We start from the raw sequence: 20,770 nt of genomic DNA on the forward strand, positions 1-20,770 counted from the left end.
ATTTCGTCCAGGTCGGCTTAGATTTGCACATTCGTTTTACCCTTTTTGTGGAGGAACTTAATCACCGAACGATACTCGACTTTTTTCATTTCTCCGAAAACACAAAATTTGCTTCTTTGTTTTTAAACCTTTAAATTTTGACAGATGTCATGTCATGAATGGCAAATGTCAACACCGAAACCAATTCGGTATCAAGTAGCGCCATCTATTAAAAGCTAGTTTTATATCAATCTATCCTCGTACATATATTTTGCACATATCCAACATCCTATTCTGGATAACATTTTTACCTGATGTCTCTGTTGAATCTGTTCCATTTATGTGCCGCCTATCTTAAATTATTTATGTCAATTATTCTTAGGGCCTGTTCTGCATTTTTATAAGCTCTGGTTTTGATTGCATATGCAAATAAAATGCATTGGGCGCAGATTTTCATACTCTTATTTTCTTTTTAATCCTAGGGACTCGTTTCAACATATTGTATCATTTAATAATGAACCTGCTCGAGATTTTTGTTAAATTTATCAGTAGCTTTTTTCTCTCCAAAAATGTGCAGACGTCTAGTTTGTGATTTTTGTTTTTTCCATTCTCCGGTTTGTGAAACGGTATGTAAAATATTCTGTTATATCTCATGATATTAATTATTTTATGTATGATTTTGATGTCACGGCTAAAACGATGCAATCTTTAAAACAAGAACATTAATAAAGAAAACAAACTCTATGCATTGAAAAATGATTGCTAATATTTAGTAGGTCCTCTTTCATTATCAATTAGAGCCTGCAGTCGTCTAGGCATTGATTTGACTAACTTTCTAGTGTACTCTGGGGAAATTGTATCCCGAGCTTCAGTAATTTTTGCTTTCAATTCATTTCTATTTGATATTGGGGCACTATTCCCTTTATTTTTTAATGTCAACCACAAATTTTCAATAACATTCAAATCTGGTGAATGGGCTGGTGTTTTAATGATATTTCAGCAATTATAAAGCAACCAAGTACGAATCCGAAATGACGTGTGTTTTGGATGGATCGTTGTCCTGATAAAACCGATATAATTGTTATTAATACCTCATTTTTGAGCACTAGTGGCGAGATGCTGCCTTAGTATATCTAACCACATGTATTGGTTCATATTCCCTTCAATATAATGCATGTTACGTACTCCTGCAGATGACATACACATCATCACTCCACCACCACCGTGCTTTACCGTAGCTTTCATATTTTTTAATTTTAGTTCTTCATTCGGCTTTCTCCACACCGATATTTTTCCATCGGACCCAAACAAGTTTATTTTGGTTTTATCAGCAAATATTACTGAATTCCACGGAGGGTACTGCTAGCAAACAAATGTTATTTTGGACTAAGCAAGCAGCTAAAAAAAAAGAAATTTAAGCCAGAAAACCAAACTAATAATATATAGAACACTCATCCTACCAGTGCTGACATATGGGTCAGAAACATGGACCATCTCCAAAACAGACGCAAATCTTCTGCTCGTCTTCGAAAGGGAGATACTAAGAAGAATAATGGGCGCATTCTGTGAGAATGGTATTTGGAGAAGGCGATATAATTTCGAATTGTACGAGAAGTATAAAAAAATAGTAAATGGTAGAGATGTAATATCCTTCATAAAAATAGGTAGGCTTAGATGGGCTGGACATGTGTCAAGAGCAAATGAAAATTACCCACCCAGACGAACTCTATTATCGGTCCCAGTGGGAAATATGAGTAGAGGCAGACCACGACTGAGATGGAGGGACGGTGTGGACGAGGACGCAAGGAAAATCGGCGCGGCAAATTGGCAACGGTTGGCGATGAACAGAAACGACTGGCGAAATAGACTGGGGAAGGTCAAGGCTCAACTAGAGCTGTAGCACCACTGATGATGATGATTACTGAATTCCAAAAAATCAAATCTTTGTTAATATGCTCCCTAGCGAACACCAACTTAACACGCCTGTTTCTTTGGCTAATAAAAGATTTATTTCTACCTGAGGTAGATGTAGGTGTAGGTTATTCTTTCGTAATATCCGTTTAATTGTTTCGGGGTTACATTGTTTTCCAAACTGTCTTTTCACCTCATCTCGCAATTTTGGTGCACTTTTTGTAGGATTATTTGCTATTTCTCTGACAATCCATCTTTCCTCACGTTCCATAAAAAATTTATTTGGAGCTAATCTTGATAAATATTATCAACTCTATTTTCATTTCAATAACGTTCAATAATGTGCTGAGCTGTTAATAAACATTTATTTACCATTTTTATGGTGAGTAATATTCATTTCTATGGTGAGTAATAACTAAATTTCTTTCACTAATCGTAGTTCGGCTACTCATTCTTAAATAATTTTGTTATTTGCTGATTAAATACTTTGAAATGTCAAATTAAACATAAAAATAACTGCAATAATGAATTTAATGCAACGCCTGCTTAGGAAATTTCAAATTGATAAGTTCTGTAATGCTTCATCTTATCTGCATCATTTTAGCTGTGACATCAAAATAATACATAAAATAATTAAATATTTATTACTATTTAAGTATGGTATATTTGAAACCCAAACAATAGCTTATGCTATTTTAGAAGACTTACTTATATACACTCGCGATCATAAAATCCGGGTCACCTTGAAAATCGCCGTTATTTCATTTTTAACGAGCTTTATCGTAAATAATAATAACACAAATACAAACTAATGCATGTTTCTGAGAATTGTTGTCAGCTTAGCGGTTTCCTTTGCAACAAAGAATTCCAATAATGCCGATTGCGCGAAAAACTGTAGACTTCCCAAAATGAACGGTACCTGTAACTGCCGCTTGTTTTAAATCTCATTTGTGCTTCGACTTTCTGTTCAAACGCAACAAAAAAACGTTTATTATTGCCGCCATTAGTGTTTATTAGTGCCATTATTAGTGTTTATTATTGTTTATTTTTTGCCAAAAATGCCTTGACTGTTGTTGAAACGGCACGCATTGTTGCGTTTGTGGAAGACGGTCACACTCAACGGCAAGTCGCAAGAACTGTTGGCGTAAGCCTTTCTACGGTTCAACGAGTGCTTCAACGCTTTCAGGAGACGAGTTTGCTAACCTGGCTCTGGACAAAGAAGAACGACCGCGGCACGAGATGACCGTTTTCTTGTGTTTCAGGCTTTACGAAGCCGGACCTCAAGTGCGGTTATGCATCGAAATTGCCTACACTAAGTACGAAATTGCAATGTTAGCGTTGCAACAGTCGGGAGAAGACTTCGTTCTTCTGGACTATCTTCTCGGGTAATGGCTACAGGACCACCACTTGGCCGTGCGCATCGAGTTGCACGACTAGCTTTTGCTCGACAATACGCGCATTGGGGAATTAATGATTGGAGCAAAGTGTTATACTCAGATGAATCCCGTTTCTGCCTAACTGGATCCAATGGATGTGTAAGAGTTTGGAGGAGAACCGGTGAACGATTTTCACAAGCTTGCATTGCTCCAAGAATGCCATTTGGTGGAGGCTCGGTCATGGCTTGGGGAGGTGTATCTTTCGACTTCAGCACAGAATTACCCTTCATCGAAAATGGGTCCTTAACTGCACGAAGGTACATTACGGAGATTCGGGAAGAACATGTTATGCCCACCATGGTAGGGCTTGGAGAAGACGCCGTTTTTATGCAGGACAACGCGCGACCGCACGTTGCCAGGATCAGTATGCAATACTTGGACGAGCTTAGAATTACGAGGTTACCCTGGCCTACTAGGTCTCCGGACCTGAATCCCATCAAACATCTCTGGGACGATTTGAAAAAACGTATTCAAACCCATACACCTCCTCCTAACAACGCACAGGAGCTTAAGGATCTGTTAGTGAGAGAGTGGAATAACATACCTCAACATGTAATCCGGAGAAAAATTGAGAATATGCCCCGTCGTCTGCAAGAGGTTATTAGAGCAAGGGGAGGCAATACACGATATTAGTCATTGAAATTCCACTGATGTTTTACCACGTTGTGCATTTTTCATTTTTTCTTTCGTAAGTCTGTTTCAACAATTTGGTTTGTTTTCTGCTTTTTCAATAAAAACAATAAAAAAACCGTTTTTTTTCTTTCAAAACAAACATTGATGACAAATAAAAAATACATTAGCTTAAAAAAAGCTTATTACTGCACCAGATGCAAAAATATTCAAGAAACTTGAAATTTTCAAGGTGACCCGGATTTTATGATCGCGAGTATATTAATTTAATTTCAGTATGTATTTTTTTCTAAAAAATATTGATCCACGACACAAGCTAGTTGTATTGAATATTCTACCGATTATGGTGTAGCCTCCCTTACATATTCATTCTTCATATCTGCCCACGATTGTCTAAAATTCCTTATGTCATAGTCACATCTTAAATTTAGACGTCTTCTTGGTCTCTTGACGTCTCTTGGACACCACAGTTTAATATTCTAGTTTCTAGTGGACCTATTTCCAATTCTTCTCGCTAAATGTCCCGCTCACTGCCATTTTAAAGATTTAATTCTATAGATTCCATCAGTAACCTTGGTTTTCTGTCTGATCCATTCTATTCTTTTTTGATCTCTCACTAAAATAATTACTAATAAAAATTTTAAAATACATTTAACGTTTTTTGCTTAGATATTAACGCCTAAATAAAATTATATAGGGGTATACGTTATTTTTGACGTTACTATAAAGTATTTAAAATGTTATAATATATATTACTAAGATTACTAGTGTCTATTTTATTATTAATGGCATTTTTAGTTCGATTGTAATTGCTTAATGATTTCAATATTTTCACGTTATCATAATCACACTGGTGGCCTGTTTTTATAAAATGTTCGACAACAGCGCATGTTTTATTTCTCCTATTGCAGTCACTCTTGTGTTGTGTGATCCGCTGTTTCAGCCACTGTCAGGTTTGTCCAATATAACATCCCTGACAACCTAAACACTGTAATTGATATATGACATATATACACATAAAATATCTACCGGTTTCTTGTTGACACAAAATCTACGTTTTGTGGCCATCTACGTAGACAATTTGGAATAACCAAAATCGAAATCTATTGTTTCAGCTGCCTAAAAAAGAAATTATCCAGTTTTCTTAATCTGAACAATTTATGCAAATATTTCTTACTAATACTTTAATATTTCCTACTTATCTACAATTACTATCGCTTACAAATAAATTTGAATATTAAGAGAATCCCGAAACCTCTTCTTGAAATCACTTTAATTACTATAACGCACTTTTCTCCGGAGTACAATATATTCTTATTTATATCTTTATTTTAAAACATTCCTGCATATTTAATTTCTAAAAGATTATTCTAAATTTATAAATCGAGAATCATATATATTATTTGTTATTTCCTGATTGTGAATTTTTATATATGTAGAAACTTTTTTAATTCCTAAGTTTGTCGGGTTCGTCAATTAACCTTTGTATTACCGTTTTTTAATTTACGTATGGACTCCAAATTCAGAATACAATTATTTAAATTTATCGACTTTTCCTTTTTCTATTTGTATTTGATCACTGCTATTATTTGTTATAGAGAGAAAGAAAACAAAAGAAACTATATTCCGAAGACTGGGCCGTAGGCGAAGAAGATATAGAAGGTCTTCGGACCTTCAATCTACAGGAAAAACTCGAAGACCCTGCTTTCGCGTCACACAATATTGTCAAAGAAATGCATGGCAGCGAACTAAACGTCGCATATTTCCAAAGACACGGCTTCAGTACGCCATTACTCTTCAAAGAAAAGACTGGATTGGGTAAGTTAACCTAGAGCAATATACAGTGATGAGTGTCTTACCACCCGGCAAAATAGCGGAAAGGATAGAAGACAGATTAAGTTGTGAGATAGTACGAGATAAGGCTAGTTATTAGACGTGTCTATTTGACTTCAGTCATAATTATACGGATGACCTCGAAAATATTTTATTTTAATAATTTCTGATGTTAGAATAAATGATTAAATATATTAAGATATAGTAAATAACATTAATTAGTAGCGATTTTAAATTATAAATCTTTAAGTTTATTTAATAATAAAAATAACTCAACTGAAATATTTGACTAAACTAAATAGGTATGTTCAGTCCGAAAACAATTATTGTTGTATGTGGAGTTGGCGTAATAGTTAGAGACGTTGTCTATTGATAAGAAGACTGGGGTTCAATTCACACCAAGGGTAAAATTTTTGTTTTACTCAATCAAAAATAATAGAAAATATGATACATATTAGGTAACAAGTTTTCGAAAAACTCATTATTTACAATTTATTCTTATTCCAATTTTATAAAATAGAAATACAAAATATTTCAAATTCAATTCCAGTTTTACAGTCTTCAGTTGTGAATGGAAAATAATCCATTGAAGACTGTTTAATGTCAAATCCATCACTAAATTCTCAGTGTTAATAGCAATTCCTCTGTACAGGTAATGATTTTCAAAACAATTGACGACATTGGAATGGATGCGCGCGAACAGCTACCTGCTTTTCATATATCTTTCTTATATCAAATAATAACACATCGAGAAGTGTTTTTTACGGTAAACAGAAACTTTTTATTGAAAAAACAATTCGTGAAAAGGATTTTAACGGTCGAGGAAAAAGTGCAAATTGTTGTCTGGCATGTGAATGGATTATCAGACAACATGATTAGACAACAATTTGTAAATATGTTTCCAAATAGGCCGGCTCCAGCACGATCAACAATTCAGTCTATTATACGTAATTTTTTTACTTATGGATCCGTGTTCGAGCCAAGAGGAGTTCGCAGACGAAGGGAGGTAAATCCAGATTTGGAACTAAGGGACACTTTGATTTGTGCAAGTATTGAGCAAAATCCTACCCAATCAACACCTCGTCTCGGAGAACAATGTGGAATTCCAAGATTTAGAGAAGGTGAAATTTTGTAAAGACATCGATACCGTCCCTATAAACTTCATAAATCCAACGAACAATTCCCTGGGGATCAATATAGACGTTTAGAATTTTGTCAAACTGCAATGGAAATGTCACATCAAGATGAACATTTTTTAGAGAACGTTTTGTTCACCGATGAATGTACGTTTTCATTGCATGGCCGTCACAATTCAATCAATGCTAGGTATTGATCTCGAGGAAATCCTCGTCAGATTTATGTCGCTCGTACCCAGCGTCTTCGAAAAGTACATGTTTGGGGAGGCATAATAGGGAATCATGTCATTGGTCCATTTTTTATAGACGGTATGTTGACTGGGCGGAAATACTTGGAACTTCTGCAAAATGAAATTGTTTCAGCCCTTTGTAATTTACCAATACCTTTCGATTCCATATGGTTTCAACACGATGGTTGTCCTGCACATAATTCTCGCATCGTCAGTGAATATCTCAGTGCGGCTTTTCCTAATCGATTGATTAGTGGCCACGATTTTATTTTTGTAGAATTTTTACTTATTTAAACATTCTTTAAAAGTTTTTACTTTATTTTCGAAAGTACGACGATACTGTTTTGTCAATAAGATTTTTTGTTTTAACTTTAGTTTTTGTTTAGCTTTGTTTAGTGATTCAAAGCAAAACGATCTTTGCATAATTTCAAATTATTAAAAAAAAAGAAAACCACATGTGAGTTTTGAACTCTAATCGTCGGATTAGAGCAATCTAAACATTATCTAAAGATTAGTCGGCAATCTAAACATCGCAATGTCGAATTCTTACCATTAATCTACGAAGGATTTATAATTATTCCGTGTCAAGAGTGTATGAAACTCTTCAAATCATAGTAGAAATTATTCTTGGTTAATAATTTAAAACTTTAGAATAAATAATCACTATTAATTAAATTATTTTATTCACATTTTTGCTTTATTGTGGTCAATCAGTTTTTACTTTATGCGAAATTAAAAAATGGAAATGCGTCACACATTCGACGTTACTCATAATAATTATGACCGAGGTGATTTAGCTCGAATCTAACGTCTAAAGGTGTGAGACTATCGATAGTGGTAATGTAATGTAATATAAATTATAGGTTTTTCCGATTATTTCTCACCTCTACGAGTTTCATCTCTTTTTATTTCACAAGGTAACTGTGTTTTCTATCTCTTACGTTAAAAAGCCAGGTGGTAAGACACTCATCACTGTATTTTTTTCTTCTTGTGTACATTTCCTTAGGTGTACTTCTATTGTGCTATGCTCTATTCATTGAACTCAATCAAACTGTCCAGTAAATATAGTAATTAATATTGTGCAATGTTGGTCAAATTTTGACATCGACTCGAAGTTACTATACAACCAATCAACAATATATTATATATATATATATATATATATATATATATATATATATATATAAGAATTACTGGATATTAGTGACTGTCAATATAAACAAACAACACAGTTTATTAGGGTTGCAGTCAGAAAATTGGCCGGGATGTTAATGAAATTAACTCATAAGAGTGTTAATGAAATTAACATCCCGGCCAATTTTCTGACTGCAAACCTAATAAACTGTGTTGTTTGAATATATATATATATATATATATATATATATATATATATATATATATATATATATATATATATATATATATATATATATAAACTAAAATTTAGTAAAATGTTAAACATTATGGAGAACACCAGTGCAGTTTACCTTCTGCGAATTCCGTTAATCGCTAAGAGGTGTAAGTTGGTTGAATTTACTGTTGAGATAACTCAAACAAATGCGACGATGGCACTGAGATACCATTACAAAAATTGGATATCAGAACAGGTTAAGTGACTTAAAGCAGTAGTAGTTGCGTGCTGTTAAAACTGGATGAGGAAAACAAATCATTGCGAAGTTATGAACGAAAATAGGATACTTTGGGGACATACCCCTTATTATGCAAGGAAAAACAGTGATTTTAAATCAAACACAAGACTCACATCATAGAATACCATGGTTAAAAAATTGTTTACTCACTATTTACATGAGTTTAAACCATGCATAACATCATTGTATCGTAAAATAACGAACAACAACTGCTAATACTTATGATTGCAAAGAAACCAAGCTCCTTAACAAAAAATATTTATCTCCATAATTTATGTCTCCTGTAAAGTCTTTTCTGTGTATTAAATTAATGTGCACCGAAAATATTAAAGGCAATAAAAATACTACGGTCTACTTTCACTACACCTGAAGCGTTCATCTGTATAAAATAACTACAAAAAAAGTATATACAACATAAAAGAACAACTCACAACACTTTTGTCACAATAAAAAAACACCGGGATAGAAAGCAGAAACAGTAAGCATACGACGGAACTGCGAATAATAGGATGAAGCAAAAAACAAAAGGTTTACTAAGTGTTCATTGATTTTCATTCTCCATAATTCATCAGATAAGTCAACAAAACTAAAATTTCCGTTAGCTAGATGCATTTTTTTTTATAAGAAATATTGTCAGCTCGGCGTTTATGTATCGATTTGAGCATCTTACGAAAAAAGTGTAAACTCATTTTGGTCGGGATTGGTTTTATTTAAAGGAAAAACGATGGCGCTGCTTTTTTATTATCGAGAAAACATTCCGGAACACGTTTGTGATAATTAACAGATTGATTGCTAGGGTTTTTTTGTAAAATCCAATGAGCATTCGTCCGCCCAATTAGAATAATATTAATCAAATCAATAGAATCTAGTTAATGAAATGAAATTGATCAAAAAGTGGGAAACTGTTTAATAAAATGATCGAATTGATAAATCAAATGCTACATAAACTATTATTTAACCGTTGTGTGAGTTTGGCAGTTTCAATATAATACGATGTTATTATGTAATTTAAATCAATATCCCATATACCGAGATAACGTATAACCAATAAAAAATAATCTTTAGGATTCAAATTGGGTGAACGAGGAGGCCATTAAATATTCAATACAAAATGAGCTGGAGCTTCGTCTTGCTGAAACCATATCTCATTAAAATTGGCTCCAAACTTGTTTTTCATTTCATTTTCCCCGGCCGCCATCTTGGAAAAGAGGTGCAAAGGGTTTTCACGCTGTATCTCATAAACTAGCAACCCTACATAAAATTTTATCAAACATTATTTGTAGCAAATTAAATTGTCTACAACTTTATTTCTATTACTTTTAATTGTTAATTGGAAAATAAAAAAGTTATAAACAAAAATAAATAAAGATTTTGGAACAAATTTTCTTTTGAGCCTTTTAACTGTTTTTTGTAATTTTCCAACAAAATGACATCATAGTAATAGAGGGTTTTTCAAACAATAATTTTCACTACAAATTTGTTTAATTTTAATAATCTCTCTGGATTTTATAGCGCTCCGAAGTTGATCCGAATACTTTCCATCTTGGAATAAGGGGTGCAAAGTCCACACCTTTATGCCTATTACTTTTTATCGTAAAATGGAAAATAAAAAGTTATTATCAACAATAACTAAACAATTTTTTGAACAAATTTTCTTTGGTCTTAACTTTTTTCTGGTCATTTAACAGTAAAAAGGCACCAGAGAAATATTATACATTCAACCTCCTTTACTACAATAATATTGTAGTGAATAATTTTCACTACAAGTTTATTTATTTTTATCAATTTATCTGGGTTTTCTTCTGGGGTTCTTGAATAATCGTAAAACGCCGTCTACACTCTCGATCGAAGTGCTTCGAACGAAGTGTCGAAGTACTCGTGAAGTCGAGTAATGTAGTGTGAATCTTCGTATTCGAACTTCGGTCCCTTTGACACGGACGCGAAAAACCGACACAGAACAGAAGTAGAACGAGCCGAAGCGAAGTCGCATGAAGTACCTCCTGTCTACACTCTCGTACTCGCTGAACTTCGATCAACTTTACGAGTAGTATAGTGGCCGCTTAAGAAGACGACAACAACGAACCATTAGGCTTAGTTTTTTATTATATATATTTTTTATTTAAATAATTTATCATTTTGTTAACATTAATATGTCATGATTAATTTATTATCAACCTTTTTCCCGACCACCTATGAGGTAGAGTTTTATCCCCATTAGGCCTAATCCACGGACAATTCCCAGGCTAGATAATATTGAGTATAATTATATATTCTTTAATGGTCCAGGCTGCAGTTCAGTATCTAATTTAGTATCGAAGGTGAATGTTTGGGTGAGTTAGAATTGACTTCATTGTGGATAATTCATCTTCGAATTCTTCGAATCTTTCGATCAGTTTTAATATTTTCATAATGTTACTGCAGGTTTCATCAGAACAATTGAGGCACAATGCAGAGCATTTGAGGCTTGCTTTTCGGCAACCACACATACTTTCACAGTTTCTCTTGCATCTGCTGAAATTTTTTTTCAAAAGTTCGGGTGGTGCTGGAGTTTTGAAAGTTTTGATTGGTATTCAAATTTTTCCAACATTTTTCCAGCTGCAAGGTGATAAATTCCTTCTTCTTGTAGTGTCTATGTGTTTCGGATGTTGGCAACCATCATGTCAATCTGTATTTTGCAAACTGCTGCTCTGAAAAGATTTCGAAAGCCTCAATTTTCTAGCAGGTAGCGTCTGTGAGAGTCCACGACTCAACTTCGTACAACAGTATAGGAAAGATATACTATAGGAAGGACAAACTACTAAGACTGTGAAAACAAGCTGTATCTTGTGTTGGCGGAAGCGATAAGTTAAATGTATTTTTGGTCACTGTCTTGGCGAAACGTTTGTATCTCATGCTGTTAGATTTATTTATTAACCATGGTGGGTTATTTCCACCATATATGGCACGGCTTTCTCACTAAGAAATAATGCTGTTCCGCTAGCTAACTCAGGATGTTTGAAGTTTGCCGATCTTGTAAGCTGTCAATGCATGGTTGTCGCCATATATAAAACTTGAAGGATATTATAATTGATGCGACTTACACCCGTTTAAAAAATTGGACACTTTGGACACAGAACATTAGACTGCTTCCTTCCTAATGCCGTGAGTAAGACAAGAATGTCTATGTCCTCTGCTTCGACAGTTACAGAGTCATAGGATTGGAATGCAGCAAGCGCAGAACGGATGATGACTGTATCTGCATAAGATTCAGCCTGATCGACACTAAAACTCACTTCATAGAGCTACATACTACGGAAGCCATAAAACTGTTGGAAGATGATAACATCGACATGTTAGTAACAATTTTCAATGCCATATATAACACCGGCCACATTCCAACGGATTGGCTTTATTCAACCTTTATAATGATCCCTAAATCACAAAGAGCGACAAAATGCAAAGACCACAGACTGATAAGTTTAATGAGCCATTTGCTTAAGGTGTTTCTTCGTATCCTTCACACAAGAATGTTCAGAAAGCTGGAAGGTCTAAGCGGTTAGACACAATTTGGTTTCAAGAGCGGACTGGGTACACGTGAAGCAGCTTTCTGCTTGAATACGCTTGTACAAAACTGCATGGATCAACGAAAGGATATAGTCCTAACATTCCTCGATTATGAAAAAGCGTTTGACATCGTAAAACATGAGGCAATGATAAAAATGCTACATAACGCTAACACTGACGAGAAAGATATAAGAGTTATCCAGAATCTCTATTGGAATCAAAAAGCACGAGTGAGACTGAACAAATCAACCAACACAGAAGAATTTAAAATTTTAAGAGGGGTGCGACAGGGGTGTACTTTGTCTCTTATGCTCCAAAATCTCTATGAGGAGAACATTTTTGCAGAGGCACTGGAAGGCTCTGAGTGTAGAATAAAGGTAAACGGGTTCCTGATAAATAACATTCGTTACGCCAACGACACCGCGATAATAACAGACAACGAACATGATATGCAGTTGATGTTAAATAAAATAAACACCGTAGGAAAAATATATGGCTTGAACATAAATGGAAAAACTAAATGCATGGTAATAAGAAAAAACGCACTTTTAAGAATACAACTGCAAGTAGATAATGCTCCAATCGATCAAGTGAAAATATTTAAATACTTTAGAATGATGATGAATGACCAATGGGATCCTCAACAAGAAATAAAATGCCGTACCGAACAAGCAAGACAAGCTTTTATCAAATTTAAACCGCTACTATGTAACCGCAATCTTTCCTTCAATCTCCGCTACAGGATGGTTAAATGCTATGTATGGTCCATATTGTTATACGGCATGGAAACATGGACATTAAGAGTACCTTCCATTAATAAGTTGGAGGCCTTCGAAATGTGGACGTTGCGAAGAATGTTCCGCATACCATGGACAGATAGGGTGAGAAACGAGGAAGTCTTAAGAAAGGCAAATACTGAGAGAGAACTACTCAATTTGATCAAGGTACGAACAATTGGATACCTCGGGCATATTCTGAGAGGAAAAAAATACGCAATCCCTCAACTAATCATCCAGGGAAAGATTGAAGGCAAGAGAGGAGTAGGAGCCAGACGTCTGGCCTTAAGATAATTCGCCAACGCACTATAGGTGCACGGCACAAAAGGAAGAAGAAGAGCAGCTGTGAGAAGGTCTATTAAGTTTGTTTTGTTCTTTTCATTACCAAGAAATTTATCTTGAGATAATGTTGGTACGGTGCTCTTATTAAATTTTATATCTATCGATTGATGCTTTTTCATGCGACGTAAGCGCACGCGGTGGGGTAAGTTTTGTGGTGACGTAAAGGATTGATAATAAATTAATAATAACATAGGAATGTTAATCAAGAACCTGGTTAATTTCGGAGCGCTGTAAAACCCATAAAAATTAATGAAATTTATTCAATTAATGAAAATGATCAGAAAAAAGTTATAAGACCAAAAAGAGAATTTGTTCCAATACTTTTAGCTATTTTTGTTTATAACTTCTTTATATTCCATTTGAGGCGCAAAATTTACTAGAAGTGGGAACTTGGAGAAGAGCGTCGCGGGACTTGGAGAAGAGACTTGGATTTGGGCTATATTGGGCGCCACTGGAGAGAGGTTTTAGTGTTAACGACTACTTACGTAACCGGGACCGACCGGTTTACGTACCTCCAAAGCACGATGGCAGCTGAGTTAAACTAGAAACTGAAAATTTTCTGTTGCTCGGACTGGAATTGAGCCCGGGTCGTCCCGCTTGGTAAACCAGTACCCAACCTATGAGCTATGGCCGCCATTGTGTGTGACATTTTTATGAGAATAAACACTGACCGACAATAAAACGATATACATGTTTAATTATTTCCACTCCGTAAAGAATTTTCCGTGTCGAGTGGAAATCGAAACGTCTAAAACAAATGTAAAATGTAATTTTTATTACAATGAATGCTGGTTTAATCCCATATAAACACGATATTTAAGTTAAACATGCCACAAGAAAACAGTTTCATTACATTTTTGTTATACAGTGCTAGTCAAAAGTCCGTTCCCCCCCTCGTATCTTTTGAACGGTTTTACTTTTAATGGTGAAATTTGGAGGGAAGTAATAAACAGACGTAGGCTTCTTAACTAGTCATAAAAAGTGACGTAATAGTGACAGATGACGTTATACCGCCACTGTGACAGATAATTTTAAATAGCACCATATGGCAAGTGATACCTCGTTTGAAAGGTATTGAAAATACCTATTCAACCATATTAATTTTATTTAAGTTTAAGCTCATTTTGATGAATAAATTAAATAAATACTAAAATTGTAGTTTCGCATTTAATTAATAAATATTAAAACCTCCGCCACTGGTTACTTGTCAAAAAGTTGACATTTTTCAATTCTTTAATTGTTTGTACGTCAACATCAACTTTTTTGACAATTAACTAGAGGCGAACGTTAGAATATTTATTAATTAAATGCGAAACTACAATTATTTTAATATTACCTATTCAATCATTCTAATTTTGTTTGGATTTAAGATGATTTTGACGAATAAATAAAGAAAATAAACATTAAAATTCTGGTTTGACATTTAATTAATAAAAATTCTAACGTCCGCCTTTGGTTATTTGTCAAAAAATTTGACGTTTGTCAATTCTCTAGTTGTTTTTAGTTTGCAAAAGCGTTTATAGCTCAATATTTAGTTTCTGTTTCTACTTAGTTTAGTCAATTCTCTAGTTACTTTTAGTTTGCAAACGCGTTTATACCTGAATATTTAGTTTCTGTTTCTGCCTAGTTTAGTCAGTTCAAGTTTAGTCAAGTTGTTTTGAGTTAGTTGTTCTTAGTTAATATTTAGTTTAAATATTGTTTAACGAGACGTTTAAATTTTTACAAAGGCAGAATGGTACGTACTGTAGCCGACAAAGTAGCAGCTGTGTTAATAATTGGTGAATGTGGAAATAATTTCCATGCAGCGGAACGTCTTTTTAATGAGAGGTACCCCGATCGCCCTACATCGAGAGCTTATTAGATAAAGCTTCTTCGGAAGTTTAAACAAACAGGTAGGGTTCAAGATGTCAAACGATCTGGTCGACCAACAATTAGTGACGACAAAAAAATTAACATAATTTCAGAAATGGTAGTGAACCCTACTTCTTCTACAGCCCAAGTTGCATCTATCTATGGAATCAGTCAAAAGACAGTACACCGAGTGTTGGCTGAAAATAAATTTCATCCATACAAATTAAAAATTGTACACCAACTTTCAGATGACCCCGACCGAAGACTAGAATTCTGTGAAAATATGTCCAATAAAATTAACCAACAGCCCAATTGCATAAAAACAATTTGTTTTAGTGACGAAAGTACTTTTTCTCTCAATGGAAATGTTAACACACACAATGTGAGGTATTGCAGTGACACAAATCCTCACGTCTTTCGTGAAACACATACTCAATTAAAAAAAAAAAAAAAAAATGTTTGGGCAGGTATTTTGGGAAACCACATAGTTGGGCCTGTTTTTCTCAATACCAACTTAACCGGTGAAGTATATCTGGAGATGTTACAAAATGCAATTGAACCATTAATACTTGAAATTCTGGAAGATAATCCAGATGAATTCGGCAGCTTTGAAATAACGTTTCAACAAGATGGTGCTCCTGCACACCATTATGGTGCAGTAAGACGTTATCTAGATGAGGAATATCGTGGTAGATGGATTGGACGACGAGGTACGATAGAATGGCCAGCTCGGTCACCGGACCTCACACGAATAAATTTTTTTTTCTGTGGGGATACTTGAAATCTAAAGTTTACGCTACAGCAACCGACAATATTGACATTTTGAAACAACGAATTGTTGAAGAATGTATGGCAATTTCCCCCGACACATTTAAACGAGTACGGCAAGAGTTTAGAAATATGATGCATTACTGTCAGGAAGTAGATGGAGCACATTTTGAACACTTACTATAAGAACTGGTTGTTAAATATTTATCAATTAAATGAGAAGCTACAATTTTAGTATTTATTTAATTAATTCATCAAAATGAGCTTAAACTCAAACAAAATTATTATGATTGAATAGGTATTTTCAATACCTTTCAAACGATGTATCACTTGCCATAAGGTCCCATTTAAAATTATCACAGCTGGCAACTGTCACAGTGGCGCTGTAACGTCATCTGTCACTATTACGTCACCTGTTATGACTAGTTGAGAAGCCTACGTCTGTTTATTATCTCCCTCCAAATTTCACTATTATAACAATAACCATTCAAAAGATACGAGGGGGGAACGGACTTTTGACTAGCACTGTATATTAATGATATCTTTACGCATATAAAAATTTACGTCTTTAGACAATTGCAAGCTGGTAGTCTTAGGGCGTTATAATTTTCTCATTGATAACACGGGCCACGATCAGTAGTAAATATTATACAATATTACTTCTTTGTTAAACGCATGTAAAAAAGTGGGTTCGTTGTAACTTTTTGATTAATCTCCAGTATATTTATGTTACAGTCACATTTAACGGTTTTAAAAAACACGCAACATTGTATACTGCTCTAAATCGATTTCTTTACAGCATTCGAATACATTTAAGTTATGTCAAGGCCTGATGTAGTTTCTATTACAATAAATGTCTCAGATATGTAGGACATTTTTATCTATAATAATTTATAATTGAAAAATTGCTTTCTTTTACTGTATTTATCAATTCAAAACAGAAATATGATAAAATATTAAGAAATGCGGAATAAAACATGCAGTAAACAATCTTATTTCAACGACTGTTCGTTCTTCAGATTTAACAGTTGATTTTATTTGGTCGTGGGATTTTCTGTTTTTTAATTGGCTTTAATTGGCTAATTTAATTTTAATTGAATTGGGTATCTCGTGTTAACACTCTTGAGCTTTGCACTCGTCCTCTTGAGAAACTTTTTGCTGTTTTACGGATTTTAGTATTAATAAACATAAGAAATCATTTGGTCAAACATTTGGAGGATATACCGCCCTAAGCTATCACGAGCAATAGAGTATTGCTCATTCAGGACGTTCGTTGATGGAACAACAATTTTGACAAACTTTAATCTGGTAATTTTTCTTCTTCTACTGGAAAAGTTTTGCTGAAGAAGGTGGTAATCATTTTTTATTTAAATTCTGCCACATTACAAAGAACCAAATTCTTAATTTTTTTTGCTTTCAAGTTTCTGAATACAAATTCGTACTTCAATATTGAGATGTATACGAAAGGTTTAGTAAAGGAAAAGAGAGGATAAATATTTGATGTCGTAGGTTATACAAATCGGTTTGCATAACTTGCTTCTTCTTCAGATGGTGCTGTAACCCAAACTGGCCTTTATCCCCTTGTAATTTCTGCCTGCAACATTGGCTGTCCCGTGCTGCTCGCCCTTTCCCATAATTTCCATGGCCTACCTTGTGGTATTCTGTATTACATTTTATTGTCCAGAGATCTGCTTGGAAATCTGTGTTCATTTTAGGTAATCGGTCCAAAAACTTCTACTTATTTTGTGGTTCTGTTGGTTACACAAATTTGTGTTTTTTGACCTTTATAATATGATTCTTTTTAGTTGATTTCATGTCAAAACATACCTGAAAGATGAAGGACTCGAGCTATTTATGCAAGTGATCGTTAATTTTTAATAAAAGTGATAAAAGGAAAGACAGTTAAGATTTGATTTCACCTACAGTGCGTTTGTTGTTTATCCGCTTATACGTATTTCATCCTAAAAGGAATCTTCGGAGCGGCTATTCACAACCGCTCTGAACGTGAAATCAATCTTTCCTGTCGTAGTAGAAGCAACACTAAAATGGCTTTGATATGTTCCATCCGAGCAAATGTTCCAATACGAGCAATACCAAATGTTCAAAAGATTTATATCGCCGCTACAAAAATAAAATAATAAATCTAGAAAAATGGTTCACTAATACTCAAAAATGAATTTTTTAACAAATACATATTAACTTCAAATAAAAACAAATAGTGACAAAAATAACAATAAACATTGTTGTCACTAATCTTTTAATTAAACAGGTTACAACTTTGAAATAAAAAAAAAATCAATTGAACCTAAGTTAGTTTAAAAAATTCATAATTCGAAAAAAAAAATAAAATATGAGCTATAATCTCGTAAAAAAGAACGTAAACCTTTTCGTTTTTCCCTAAAATATGGTACATAAAAGAATATATAACATATAACATTCTTTTCATCGCAAAAAATACATTACTTTTAATAATGAAACTAAATATGAATTATGACTGACAGTCGTAGAGAAAATCTGATACTGCGAAAACAGGTGCATTTGTATTATCCTTTTCTAATCTGAGACTAAGTCAGAGACTATGGAACCTGCCATTAAAAAAAATTGGTGTGTGACATAATTGCTAGGGGGACTCACAAAATTGTGAGTTTCTCGATCATAACTGTACTACATATATACACGTCTGAATGCATATTGCTCGAGATTAAAAAAAAAAAACGGGCTGAATCAAGAAAAGTATTATTTCTTTTTATAAGTTAGCCCTAACCTAATTGATTTTTGGGGAGGAGTGTAGTTTTGTTCAAAATATTTGTTCCCGAAATCTATAAAATTTTGAGAGTCATTATTTAAAATCGCTCTCAAGTGGGCTAAAATAAGAGAGGACCGTGCAACTGTGCATTAAAATTGCATACTCTAACCCCAAACATACCAACAGAGACCTTCAGTTGCATCTCAGATTGAGGGCTTTAAGATGTTACATATTTTCTATCTTACTATACGGAATGGAAGCTTGGACATTGAAGAAACAGCACATAAGAAAAATAGAAGCGTTCGAAATGTGGTGTTACAGAAGAATATTAAAAATTCAGTGGGTTCAAAGGATTACCAATGCTGAGGTACTACGACGTCTAAATAAGGAGAAATTATGAACAGCATAAAAAGAAGAAAACTAGAGTATTTGGGTCACATAACCAGAGGAGAAAAATATGAGCTGCTGAGAATTATTATGCAAGGAAGGATCCAAGGAAGAAGAAGCATAGGAAGAAGACGCATCTCCTGGCTGAAGAACCTTAGAGAATGGTTTAACTGTAGTTCACTACAACTTTTCAGAGTAGCAGCCAACAAAGTGACCATAGCCGTTATGATATCCAACCTCCGATAGGAGATGGAACTTTAAGAAGAAGAAGAAGAACCCCAAACATAATTTATTACGAAAAGGGAACTATGCACTGAACGTATTCAAAGCGATAAAAATAATAATTTCTAGACAGAGTCAACTGAAAATACGGTCTCGTCAAATGCTTTAAATTCAAGAAGTTCAAGAGAAATTAACATGGCACAAAACATACATTCTATAATTTTTTGATTGGAATTACATGGTACCTACGCGAGCAGAAGAATTTCAAACACCTATGGCTAATATTATTTCAACACAAACTTTAGAACAAATTATAGAAAAAGTGATTACGATAAAAGTAAAACAAAAACCTGATGATACTAACCTAAAGGATATTAGAAAAGTTTATAATACAAACTTCACAGGTAACAATGTTAACGCCGTACAGTAGATGGACATATTTGAACGCGAATGCACAAGAATAGAAATGAAACAAGATATGGATCAAAATAAGATTTTGAGATTATTTATAGAAGGAAATATTGTGTTGGTTGGTATTATAATTGAATACTTATAAAATGTACATTAAATTTTAGTTGGAAACAATGGGAAAACTATTTCTCTTGGATCAAAATAAGATTTTGAGATTATTTATAGAAGGAGATATTGTGTTGGCTGGTATTATAATTGAATACTTATAAAATGTACATTAAATTTTGATTGAAAACAATGGGAAAACTATTTCTGTAACTAAACTAAACTATTTCTGTAACAAATATGCAGAATGTAGACAAAAGGTTGACTCCAGTAAGGTATGCTACTGAATTTAAATACATAAATAATTCCTTATTAGAATATTTTCTTAGGGAGATCTACTACAAATAAACAAATCATTTGATAAAGATTATAATGGATTGATTGCTGATGGACTTCCAAATTATATATCTGACAGAATTGATAGAACGAATTAGTATTAGAAAGAATTAGAAAAGATAAAGAAACCTCAAAATTTATACAATAAACTAAGAGGTTTGGAATCCTTATTAAAATAAAAGTGTAAAAAAAACAAAAAATATGTGTTTTAAAGAAAGTTGAAAAAACTATTATGTTGAAAGACATGTAAAAAAGTGAAAAAATAAGAAATGTTCTAACTCTCTAGGGAGGCGCGCCCCACTGGTAAATAAGCTGTGGCTCATAAGGTGTAACGCCACTGATGTAAATGAAACTTTCTCTATTAAACGGATCGATCAATTTATTAAACAAATGAGAAAAAAATTAAGAAATGTCGAATGATATTTTCACAAGTTAGAATGTATTTTGACTACGAATTAATTTACATGAGAGAAGGAAGA

General features: G+C 33.7%; 1 protein-coding gene across 2 annotated transcripts in view; it reads left to right on the forward strand.

The window, feature by feature from the left end:
• The window catches only part of Kdm2 (Lysine demethylase 2), a 134,493-nt gene that overhangs the window by 83,311 nt on the left and 30,412 nt on the right, over positions 1–20,770 (forward strand). For both annotated transcript variants that reach the window (XM_072522413.1, XM_072522412.1), the window contains one exon: positions 5,555–5,774. In XM_072522413.1, the coding sequence (XP_072378514.1) occupies positions 5,555–5,774 (220 nt within the window). The remainder of the gene's footprint in view (positions 1–5,554; positions 5,775–20,770) is intronic.

This window comes from Diabrotica undecimpunctata, chromosome 2 (assembly GCF_040954645.1).
Source record: "Diabrotica undecimpunctata isolate CICGRU chromosome 2, icDiaUnde3, whole genome shotgun sequence".
In the NCBI taxonomy this organism is placed as follows: domain Eukaryota; kingdom Metazoa; phylum Arthropoda; class Insecta; order Coleoptera; family Chrysomelidae; genus Diabrotica; species Diabrotica undecimpunctata.